Here is a 13129-nt window from a genome sequence, read left to right as displayed (position 1 = left end):
TAGTCCCATTTCCCTCCCTATTATTTTCTTGTAGTCCTGCAACTATTATCCCTCATACATCCATCAACTTCCCTTTGATTCTTTTTACCACATTATACGAAGGAGAAATTTATAGCAGCCGACCAGCATGTCTTTGGGAAGTGGGACGAAACCAGAGCACCCACTGGAAACCTTGCTGTCACAAGGAGAAAGTGCAAACTGCACCCGAGGTCAGGATTGAACCTAGGAGCTGCAAAGCAGCAGCGGTAATTGCTATGCCACCTTGTCTGTCCTAATGCGTACTTGGTGAAACAGTTTTAGATGGAAGTGTAACTTGCGAGTTTTTTTTCTTACCTGCAATGTCAACCTTTCCAAATGGATCATCCTTAAAGGGATCACCTGGGAAAAAAATAATTGAATAAACTGATGTTTAAAGAATAACGTCTTCAAGAAGAAATTAACAGCAATTACGCAGGCAAGTATGTGTTTTGTTGTGCAACACTGTTCCTCATCCCAAACTATTGCTGCTTTATGTATAGTATATAGCTGATATTTTTTTTTCCCCTTTATTTTAGCAAAGAAAGTGAAATGAAACCGACTCTGAAATGGGAAGGGGGAGGTAAGGGAAAGAGGAGGCAAAGAAAGGAGAAACGAGAAGTTTTGTGGAAGGGTAGCGTTGTTGGGGGGAGGGGGTGAAGGAAGGGAAAGGAGGAAATGAAAAATGTAGGGGAGGGAAAAGGGAGACAAATGTTGAGAGGAAAGAGAGAGAGATAAGGGGACGGGATACAAGGTAGGGTAGATTAGCAGAAATATTGGATACTGGTAATGAGATCGTAATTTAAATTTTGTTTTTGAGAGACTGAACTGTTGTGTACTCAATGTTCTTACTCTTATTGGGCTCAGGTCTCTCATTGCTTTTGACACTTGCAATAAGCCTTAGTGCCAAAAGGTCGCTCATCGCTGGTAAATGGTACCTTTGGAAAGCAGTAAGCTCACATCAGGGTTGCCATAGGTGCTAATTGAAGTACACGTTGTGAAAATATTAGCAGTGCTTAGAAGCTTGGTTGGTTGCTGAACAACTCCTCAGGAATTTTATGTTTCCTTACCATGTGCCATTAATTAGGGTGATTAGCAATATGATACTTTACTTCTTAATAATGTGCCATTAATTTGGGTGCTTAGCAATGCGATACTTTAATTCCTAGCAACAGACTCAGATTTTATTTCAGACTGGAGATCTGAATGGGGTTTATTGCATTTCTGGAGTATATATGTACAATAGTGCAAATGAGCATTCACAAAAAGTTGTTTCATTCAAAGTTCATTCATTAGTCACATTGTAGAAGATTTATGTATTATGGCCGGTACCTCATCTCTCTGGTAACTTACTCTATCTTTTTGTTTTATAACTTCTACACTATCATTATTTTGCAGTGCCTTATGGCTATTTTAGAAATCATGTTTCCTTATCATGTAGCATAACAGTGACCACCATGTTACTGGGGTGGAGGGTTGCATTCCTCGATATTGGTCCATATCACGATTTTCCATAACACAAAGCAGCATCATCAATGCATGAGTCAAGTATGCGTTGGAAAAGAATTTTAACTTTTATCACATATATTCCGTGGGAGTGAATTTTACTCTGTATCTCAAATTTTTTGGTAATGATTTGTGAATTCTGTGAGGGGGAATTTCCATAACCCAAATGTGATGCACAGGTCATCTGTATTGGGTATTTTTGAATTATAGGAGAAATTTGAAATTGTAAAACTGCATAATGTAAGGTATAGTCCTCCAGAGCAAGCTCCACATGACAGCAATACAGTCAAGGGCTCATAACCTTCTATCTGGTTGAGCCTCTTAACTCTGAGAATGTGCAAATATCTAACGTCAAGTTGAGTGGAAAAAAAAGGTCAGGACCTTGGAGCAGGAGAATCCACCATGCACAATGGGTAAAATACAAGATTTTATTCACCAAATTATTTGTTAAAAATTTTTAAAGCAGCCTTCAAAAAAAAGGTCAGAATTAGTTCCAATGCAGACATGTCCAGTGCATGTTTACTATTTGATGGCCACTCCACCTAAAATGTGAATAAGTCTCATGTTATAATAAAGTGACCAGCTTCGGACAACATTAAGAAATAGCTAATGGAGCAGAATTCTGCATATCCGTAATTTCTCTTCTTGTTTAGTCTAACATATGGTCCATAATTAAGCCTCGATCCTGCAAGTTGCACACTGGAGTTACTAAAGCAACAGAAATAAAGGAGTTGGAATTATGTGGAATGACAATATAGTAGTTAAATTAATGGATTAGTATCCAAGGTATAGACTATTGATATGAATTGAATTCCAATAGTGAGCTGGAAAAATTAAATTCAAGTAATCAATTAAGCGTAGTCAGTTACATTGACCATGAAACTGCTGGACTGCTATCATTGTTTGGTTCAATATAATGTTCTTCAGAGGAAGAAATATGCCAACCTTTTCTATTGTGGCCTATACACAAAACCAATCCACAAAATGTATCTAAGTCTTAATTGCCTTTTGAAGTGGTCCAGAAGGTGATTAGGGATAGACAATAAATGCTAGTCTTGCCAACATCATCAACATCCAGTGAACACATTTCAAAAAATCGTGAACTTAGGATGGTCCCAAGTACTTTGCAGTTAAATGATTGGTGCAATATAATTGCACCCCAAGCCAATTTAAAAAAACAGGGTTACTATCCATCTCAAACATTAATTATTTTGAAATCTAGAGTAGTACGTTTAATTAAAAACTTAAAGTATAAGCTACATCACTGGTTTATTCTGCGGCATTTTGTCAGTGTGTACTACAACAGATGAAATTTTACTTTTCATTTCACTTTCCTTTTAAGTTCGATTCAACCAGAGTGCAGAAAGCTCAATCTTTTCTATTTCATACATTTGGCAAAAAAAATCCTAACTTTATAAAATCATATAAAGAAATAAATTTCAATATTCAAAAGGAGGTCGAAAAAATGAACTTACTTCCAGTGAAAGGATCTGTTTGAAAGAAGTCTAGGTTTGGGTCTGAAATATTGTTGGAGTATTCACTAGGTTTCGTATCAAATGGATCTTCCTGCAAGAATTAAAAATATATACTTATGTTCAAGTGTACATACCAGTTAAAATACTTCCTTCAAGATATATCTGCTTTTGATTGCAAAGGTACCTTTTTCAGATGACATCAAAAATTCAAGCTATATATTCTCCCAGAAGAAAATGGGAATATTCAAACTATTTTAAAAGGTATTTTTGATTAATAAAAATTCTTCAAATTATTTCAAAACTAAAATGCATCAAATATATTAAAGCTAAGAAATATAAATTTCATAAAATAACCATATTCCCAACACAACTTCATATAAATAACATGCCCTGACCATCTGAAACATGTTTGTAAAAATATAAAAGAAAATGACCTTTCACTACAATTGTTGCTGTTCAACTACATATCAGTACACTGCACTGCAGTGTAAGACTGACAACAAAATGCTGGCTTGAATCTCGTCTTCAAATTCTTACCAAATTCAACCAGTACTTTCCAGCAAGTTGTATAAAGTTTAACAAAGCTGCAAGATGTAGCACTTTGCAGCATCAGAATACTTCAAATGACTGTATGGGAATATGGGTGAGGGCTAATTAAGGACTAAACTGATACTTCTGACCAAAAGCAAAACTTCCATTTAATGACTAAATCAAGCCTGGAGAGAGCGAGATTCAATCCCACCAATCACATCCCAGCCTAAAATGCTAAAAAGCAATTTTCAATAACATTACTGCTCCATGCAAGAAAATGCACATAACCAAACTCACCATTTCTGCAAGACTGGGTTGTTGAATTTCAGTCTGTTCTGTCTTCATCATAGGTGTTGTGTTGAGCATGGGTTCAGCAACACTATTGTTGACCTAGAAACAATATTTAGACAAATGCTTTGCTGAAAACATCAATGAAAATAAATGGATAAATACTTATTATAATAGAGAATGTTAAGAGCTTGTGGACTACCATCACCAACAATTACTTTATTGCAAAGGGGAAAGTTTAACCAGGCATGAGAAAGAGGATAGACAAAATAAACAAAAAACAAATAAACTCATTGCTAACACCAAAACTGAAAGGCATTACAGCTCCAACCTCCTGAATTATAAAATTAACAGCAAGAATGAACAAACAATGCCAATAGATTTCAACTGATTTGATTTTAATCATTTGATTTTCAATTATTGTTCAATTCACTGCCACTTATCTTCCAGAAATTCCACTCTGCTCTCCTTCCATCAGAATCTCTTACCTTACTCACCCTCAATAGTTTTGATTTCCTTTCTTGTTTTCAATAAGGTGTCCACTGCCGCATCTCTTTCCTTAGCTGATGTCTCAACTATTAATTAGATGGCTCTGAAAGCACTTGTAACCTAGACAACCTTGGTCTTCACCCTAACATAGATATTCCTTTTGTTCTCTCTACCCCTCCCTCTCTCTGTAACTTAAAACACACTTGTTTTCTCACTTCTCCAGTTCTGATAAAGGGTCACTGACCTGAAATGTTAACTCTGTTTCTCTCTCCACAGAATGTTGCCAGATTTGCTAAGTATTTCCAGCACTTTTTATTTTTATATGGGAAGTGGAGAGTTAGGACAAGCATATTTTTGCTCCCATCTCCATTGAACATTGCTTGAGGAATTTTGAAGTGTCAATCTTGAGTTTGGATTCTGGCAAATTGGAAACAATTCACCAAATCCTAAAATAACAAAGTGTCCCATCTGGCATATATTGCTTGGCTCCACACAGCCTCTGTACATAGGACATCCAGCTAGATCAATCAAATTGATCAGCCCATCAGCATTACTTTGCGTGACATGTAGGTCAGTCATTTGCAACCATGTGATCTCTTTCAAAGTCCAATTTTCCACTCCAATTTTTACTTCTAATTTTAAGTTCCTTGATCTAGAGAGCAGAAAAATGAACTTGACCGACCTCTCAAATGTCACTTATTGGGTCCAACTGCTTGTAACTGAAGGACAGGGAATTCGCGTAATAGTACAGTTTATATTTATGATCAAAAGTTATTTCAAAAACCACTGATTTGAAACGTTTGAAATGTCTTACCGCAGGCTCAATAATGGTCTCTTCTTTCTCCAATGGGCTTTGCCTCCCTGTATTTTCCTTCTGGTCATTACACTCACCAGCGCTGTTGTTGACATCAGAGTGCTCAACACTACCATTGACAAGAGGTTGCAGATGACTCTGCCACCTGAGTTGATTGTTGAAGCTTTCCTCATCGTGCAGCTCAGACAACTTGGATGTCACCTTTGAAAACAAAACTTAAGGAATTATTTAACATGTTTAAAATACCCAGATGAGAGGTGGACAATATGAGACACTTATAAATAATAAACTTGTGTTTAAGACAACCAGTTTTCAATCTGAAAATTACCTGAATGTAGCCTGGACAAAATGGAACCTAGAGCCCCACCCACTTCATCACGTTTCACCTATTACCTACCAGCCCGTCTCATCCCTTCCCCTCACTTCTATGTACTAGCCATCTTCCCTCTACACTTTCAGTCCTGATGCAGAGTGTTGACTCGAAACCTTGACCATCCCTTTGCCTCCACAGATGCTGCTTAACCCACCAAGTTCTTCCAGCTGTTTATTTTTTTGCTCCAGATTCCAGCATTTCCAGTCTCTTGTGTCTCCATAACCAAGGGAAGTTCAGAAATGTATGCACACAATCCCTTAATACGTTTAGGCTTTATCTAAAATAACTTTAAAACATAGAACTATTTTCAGCAAGGTACACATATCAGGCTCAACTTTCCATGACTGCCAGTTGTTTAGGTGCCATTCTATTTAATTTGCCCAGCCTATGATTATAGACAATTAAGCCAGCTGATGTCTACTTAAGTTGATGCTTACTTAAGTTGATGCCTCAGTTGCCTGTGAGCTAACTTGCACCACGTCCCATTAACTTACTGCCACATGGTAACTGATTTACAGTGATCCTGGTTAAACAACATGTCAAGTTTAAAATTCTAACACTTATTTTCAAATCCTTCTATGGCCTCACTGTTCCATCCCTCTGTAATCACTTCTAGCTTTAGCACCTCTAAGATATCTGTACTTCTTCAACTCTCCATTTTCTGCAAATTTGATAGGTTCATCTTCAAGAGCTTTGCTCTGGCACTCCATACAAAAAGCTCTCTCTTTTTGCTCTTTTGAAAGCTATCTTTGTTGATACTTTTGATCATCCACCCTCTGCTGTTCTTAAATGCCTTGGAATATTTTGCCTAGTTAAAGACATTGAATAAATATATCATTGTTATATAATACTAAAAGTCCAATGTTTATGGTTGGAAAAACATGCCAATTAGTAATAAGTAATATCTGATCAGTAATATTAGTAAAATAAAATTAGTAATATCTAATTAGTAATATCCTGAATATCTGATCATCTGGTTTAATCTAGATATTCAGGGCCCTTTTCCTTTTTTGTTATTTTGAAACTGTAAAAGATGGAAATAAAGAAGTAATCTTGCTTAAAATATTAAAGAAATGTGTCATCTTTAACTTTATGCCTTTTGGAAATCAGGTCATCTTTTACTTGCTTAGCTATTCACAGTAACAGAAATTTTGACCGGGGTGCCCAAACTTTTGCATGCTACTGTACATATTGCTTATAATTTATCTTCAAAAAATATTGAATAATCACTGGCATAAAGCTAGCTTTGATTAAAGGTGGCAAATGGCATTTGCCTTATTCACCACTGAGGAACAGGTCACACACTTCCATTCAACTCAACGGGGCCCTGTTTCCCACACTTTCTTTAAACTTACTGGGTTTATGCAAAATTTGTTAGTTTGTGTTACATCTAAAAAATGTGAGCAAAAAAAAACGTGCTGGGTTAACAGCAGAAATATCAAATAGTCTAGAAAAATCTGCTATTATGGCATCATCAAAGTCCCAAACATGCCGGATTATCCAAGTTTTACTCCAGTGGAAAATCTCCTAATTTACTGATGCAATGATTGAATGTGAAATTCATAAATTGCTAATGCAGCTAATATTAGTAATCTGATGTGGTGTCTGCAAGCAATGGCCAATTTACCTGATTAATTTCCTGATGGGATGCCCAAAGAGATTGCTGCATAGGTTCCAGCTGGGCTTGACTCGCCTCCATACGCTCCTCCAGCTCTGCTGTCTCCTGGTGCAGTCGGTTTAGTTCCTCCTGTGCTCGCATCAGCTCCTCCTTACAAGATGATATCTGGATTTCCTGATTTGATATCTCCATCTTTAGTGATGAGATCTGAAACCAAAGTGAATAATGAGTGTTACATTATTTGGACAATTCCAAAAATTTAATGTGATAGAATGTTCATTAAGTCTGCATTCTTCTGAAAGAAAAATTACATGATAGAGTGTGATGTATTCCAGGAGTTGCAGTAAGAGGTATGATGGCATAGCTGTTATGTTATTAATAGTAATCCAAAGAACTGGAATAATGAAGTAAAGACATGAATTCAAATTCCATTATATGGGAATTTAAATTCATATAATTGAATGCATTTTTAAAAAAATTATTTGTTCATGGTAAGTGGACATTGCTGGCAATGCCATCATTTATTATCCATCCTTAGTTACTCTTAAACTGAAGCGGCAGTTAAGAATCAACCACATGGTTAGGTCTGGAATAACATGCAGGCAACACTGGATTAGAACAGCAGATTTCCTTCCCCGAGGATCATTGTCTAGTCAGCCTTGTGTTGGGGAGAGCGGCTCTCAAAGTTCTTAACAGGACATCCGACCCCATAAATTGTAGGATATTAGGTCAAACATGAGCAACAAAATCTCTTCAGATTAACGCCTGCTGCCTCCACCCCACAACCTTAGCTGATGAATCTGGAATGGAGCAGATCTTCTTCTCAAGTACCAACACCTCTATCACTTCTTCCACGTTTTCCTTTTAAGTCCCCTTGTTCAGCTTTGGCATTAGATTAGGTTGGCTGGGGCATATTCCACCATGCCACCTAAGCTACTGGCTGCCTCTGCACTATACCAAAAGACTCCCCATGGAATTATAATTTCATTGTCACCATTACTTGCAACTCATTTTCTTTCCTAGCTGCCAGATTAGGGGAGCTGCCTGCTGCGGCTGATCCAGAGCTAACGTTGCACAAATATGTTAGCCCTATTGAAAAGAGTGGACTCAAACGATTATAGGAGCAGAAATTCTGTTGGGTTTCATTTAATCAGTTTAAACGTATTTAATTATTTTTAAGAAAGTGTGGTGCTTTTTAGTGTTTAATTTTTTTTCCAAAAATGTTCTTAAATATTACTTTTATCTTTGAGTACATCTTGGTATTTCTGAATTTCTGTGAATATCAAAGGCATCTGCAAATAAGCTTCTAAAATCAATCTAAGCCCAAAGGGAACAAAACTGCTGGACTATTCATCTAATTACCATATGAGTATCTCCTTTGTGGATAAAAATATAGTTTAAATTTAAATTGTCAGGCCATTTAAAAAAATTGCTCTTTTCCCCTCCCCATTTGTCTTAAGGTTCCCCTGTGAGACGAACAGCCAGTCCAAGTAATACCAGAATATTCCTGATTTTGTATTTTTAGGCAGTCCTTCCCATCACATTTCTCCTCCCATTGATCGAAGAGTTTCATTTCTAGTCAGCAGCTCCTTATAACTAAGTGCAAGTGAAAATTAAACAGGATATTGGATCTAAATGTTAAGCATATTTAGCGTTTGCTAAACAGCTAGAAAATAGTGGTGACCATTTTGTGGTGGTGTGGATTTAGCCCTAAGATGAACTCTAGAACAAAGATTAATGTAGCTCACATAATTATGTTCCAATTAACTAGAACTTACCAACTGTGTCTCCTCTGTGCATTTCTGCCTGATGTCATTCAGCTGCTCCTCCAATTTGTTTTTCTGTTGGTCCAAGCCACTGAGCACATCCTGTACTTCTTGCCTCTGCTCTTGTAATTTCTGTAGGTTTGTGCTTTCCTTATCGACTTCATCCTGGAGATCCTGCAGTCAAGACAGTCACTTAATATAAGAATGCACTTTATCAACAAAAGTGTTAAAATACACATGCTTGATGTAAATATCCACAGCAGAAAGTGAAACCAACGTCTAGAGCATTTTCTTGATAATCTACAAGATGTAATGCAACTATTGACTGAGTGTACTACTTTTGTGGTGCCTGATCTTCAGAAATTAGATTTTTCAGTCTCAGGACTGCTGCTGGCATACTTTTAACTATAATACATATATCAGTACAGTTTTATTTAACTGAGCATTGCTTCATTTTTATTTAATGTCTATTAATTTAAGTTAACTGAACCATTTATAACTCACAGGTCCTTGTCATATTTTAAATATAATGCAATATCAGATTATTCTGCCTATTTATGTCAAACTACAACCTACAGTGCTGAGAAATTAGAGACATTATCTACTCGGGGATCATTACAGCCAAAACATCCAGGCCACTCTTCAGGCACCTCACAACCTCTTCCTTTCCCACAACACACTGTATTGCAAAGGCATGTGCCCTTTCACCTCCTCCCTGCCAGAGCCACAAATCCCCCCATTCCATCTGACAGAACAACTTACCCTCTTCACATCATATTTCTCCTCCCATTGATTGAAGAGTTTCATATCTAGTCAGCAGCGCCTTATAACTAAGTCCTTATCCCATCCTCATCGTGAGCTCTTGGTTTGGGTAATGAGCTTCTAACACGTTCACTTAAACACTTCCCAAACTCCAAATTTAGAGCAGGCACGGTAGAGTAGTGGTTAGTGTAATGCTACTACAGCGCCAGCGACCCGGGTTCAATTCTGCCCACTGTCTGTAAGGAGTTTGTACGTTCTCCCCGTGTCTGCGTGGGTTTCCTTCGGGTGCTCCGGTTTCCTCCCACATTCCAAAGACGTATGGGTTAGGAAGTTGTGGGCATGCTATGTTGGCGCCGGAAGCGTGGCGACACTTGCGGGCTGCCCCCAGAATACACTACGCAAAAGATGCATTTCACTGTGTGTTTCGATGTACATGTGACTAATAAAGATACCTTTTCTTCATTGGACGGATAAAAATGCACACGGGTTTAAAACTTTGCTGACCACATCCCTACAGACCATAAGCATGATCCCGAGCTTGCCATTTTAATTATCTCTCCCACTCCTATTCTGCTCAGTTCTCTACACTATTCCTTGGAAACTCTATGTCAGCTTGGGGAAAAGGCACCATTTTCCATCATTGAGTTTAACAATTTTGAATCATAAGCACTGCCCCCATTCTTTGGTACTGCAGGTGCTGGCAAGGATTCTGCTGTCCATCTACAACCTCTTGCCTCATTTCTAAAAAAAAGATGCATTTTTGCCCTGCATTACCATATTGTTTATCAATTTGGCATGTTAGCAAACACTCTAGCTCTACAGATGCACTGTTGAAAGTACCCTGACTGATACAGCAATTCCAATGCACAGGAACGCAAGAGGCTGAAAACAGTTGTGGACACAGCCGGGTCCATCATTGGCACTACCCTCTCCACCACTGACGGCAGCTACAGGAGGTGCTGCCTCAAGGTGGCAGCATCTATTGTCAAGGATCCCCACCATCTGGGTTATGCCCTCTTCTCTCTTCTACCTTCAGACAGGTGGTACAGAAGCCTGAAGTTCCACACCACCAGGTTCAGGAACAGCTACTTTCCTACAACCATCAGGTTCTTGAACCTACCTGCACAACCCTAACCTTATCTCAGCAATGGAACACTATGGACGATCTCTTGCACTACCACGGACTTGTCTTGTTTTTGCACAGTCTTTTTTCTCCCACTGTAGGATATAATTTTGCATACAATTTAGATTCTGTGTATTGACTGTACCTGCATGCAAGTGATACTGTTGCAAGTTTTTCATTGTACCTGTGTACATGACAATAAACTTGACTGTACTCTTATTTCTTCCTCTTCATTTCTTTCATCCTCTTTCCCCATTTTTCCTGCCTCTTTTAACTGATGAATCTCATTAAAATTCTAAACAGTTTACAGCACTGATAAAGGTCAATGAACTGAAATATTAACTCTCAGTCTCCAAAGATGCTGCCATAACTGCTAAATATTACCGCATTTTCTATTTTTACTGCACCTCCCAGAAATAGTAGACTTTGGCTTTAATTGGGCTGTTAGTGAATCTTATTTATTTTTAAAAGAATGAATGTCCAGTTAACTTAGTTTATTGTACTGCTGCATATTTTTCATCCCTACTTCACCAGTGTTGTAATTATAAGTCTGTTTTTTGCTTCCATTTCCCCAAAGGCACATAAGAGCTATTTTTAAACACCGGTTTATATACTCTGCTTTGACTTTACTGTAATATAACCCAAGGACTGTAGTATCATCAGGTACTGAAATACAATGCTACTTTTTAATTTAGTAAACACTTCGGTAAACCGGTGTTTCTCTCTCTCTCCAATTATTTATCTTAATGCTGTTTCCAAAAAGATAACGAAAATTATAAAGAAAAAACATTTTACTGATGTTTTGTGATGAATTGCATCAGACTGTGCTGATTTAGCCCCTTACCCAGAACTGCAAGGAAAACTGCCGACATCCAAACTGAACTTGGCCAGATGCTTAAGGCGATATTGCTGGCCCATCACATTCTAGAGTCCAGCAGCATGATCTGGACAACAGCAATGCTTTGGGTCGTGCAAGAGGGAACCCTATGATTTTTGGCTCAGCTTTTCTCTCTTTACTAGTATAGCCTGGCCTGCTGGGCACGTCCCACAGCCCTGTTGTTGGCAATATTTAATACAGACAAAGAAGCATAATTTGCCACATTTGGTCATTCCTGACAGCTTGCAAGGTTGGAGACAGGGCTTTGCCAGCTGTGAAAACTTGTGCTGATTGTAACAACCTTTATATATCTTGAACGTTCAGAGATATTTAATAAATATTAAAATTAATTAAAATAAAAAATTTAAAATCTGAAAATGTAAAGAGAACTAAAAACAGATAGTTATGTTACACCAAAATACAATGCTTTTTTAAAAAAAACTAATATACATTCCCCTTTGCCTCCTAAATTTTCACCCTACAATACCCATAGAAATCAATGGGGTCTTGGGATGGCAGTCCCACTTGTTGGGGTCCATTTGTCAATAATATCAGCAAGTCCCAGACATCTGTGTTTCACAGCCCACACGCTAAAGTTCAGTATGTCAGCTGCAATGGCTGAATTCCATTGGTTCTGATTGCAACTGCTCACAGATGTCAGCATAATCCACCCCATCCTTAAATTTCAGAGACTTAATTTAGACCAAAGATGCAAGTACCCTGAAGTACAATTATAGTCTAAACTCCGACTGTACTTATAGATAATTAATGTTACATCATAGAAAAGAAAAAAATATACAAAAAAGCTGCCAAATGAAACTTGAAATTCCATGGAGACAAACAGTCTTTCCAGGTGAAACAGCGATGCACGTGCACTTCTTCCAAACTAGTATCTTACATTCGGTGTTCACAATGTTCTCCTTTACACAGGAGAAATCAAACTCGGGTTGAGTGATAGACTTGCAGAGAATCTGCATTCAGTCCACAGGACTAACCCTAAACTTGCCTGATACTTTAATTATGGAGTCACAGAGAACTACAGTGCAAAAAAACAGGCCCTTTGCGTCACCGAGTCTGTGCTGACCCATTTACACCAATTCATTTTTTTTTCCCATTAATACAATTAAAAAAAATTCTCCCCACATTCTTATCTACCACTCACCTATACATTACAGGCAATTTAAGTAGCCAATTAACCCAAAAACCTGCACGTCTTTGTGATGTCAGAGGAAACCAGAGCAAACCCATGTCATCAGAGGGAGAAAGTGCAAACTCTGCACAGACAACACCCAAGGTCAGGATTGAACCCAGGTCTTTGGCATTGTGCGGCAGAGGTTCAACTAGCTGAGCTACTCTGTTGCTCAAATCCACCCCACTTGGACCTGTCAGTCTGATTCCTACTTTGTTACGATGAGGCCCAATGCAAGCCGAAGGAATAACACATCTTGTGTCTGGGTACATTGCTACCCTCTGGACTCAATATCAATTTCTC

The 13129-nt window shown here is 38.0% G+C and overlaps 1 protein-coding gene across 2 annotated transcripts in view; it reads right to left on the bottom strand.

The window, feature by feature from the left end:
- Nucleotides 1-13129, bottom strand: part of eps15 (epidermal growth factor receptor pathway substrate 15) — a 115505-nt gene that overhangs the window by 19008 nt on the left and 83368 nt on the right. For both annotated transcript variants that reach the window (XM_052012497.1, XM_052012496.1), the window contains exons 14-19: nucleotides 8888-9049; nucleotides 7119-7316; nucleotides 5119-5319; nucleotides 3825-3917; nucleotides 2997-3087; nucleotides 334-378 (exon numbers count right to left, since the gene is read on the bottom strand). In XM_052012497.1, the coding sequence (XP_051868457.1) occupies nucleotides 334-378; nucleotides 2997-3087; nucleotides 3825-3917; nucleotides 5119-5319; nucleotides 7119-7316; nucleotides 8888-9049 (790 nt within the window). The remainder of the gene's footprint in view (nucleotides 1-333; nucleotides 379-2996; nucleotides 3088-3824; nucleotides 3918-5118; nucleotides 5320-7118; nucleotides 7317-8887; nucleotides 9050-13129) is intronic.

This window comes from Pristis pectinata, chromosome 3 (genome assembly GCF_009764475.1).
Source record: "Pristis pectinata isolate sPriPec2 chromosome 3, sPriPec2.1.pri, whole genome shotgun sequence".
NCBI lineage: Eukaryota > Metazoa > Chordata > Chondrichthyes > Rhinopristiformes > Pristidae > Pristis > Pristis pectinata.
Note: the sequence above shows the minus strand (reverse complement) of the source record. Positions and strands in the feature narration are given on the sequence as shown.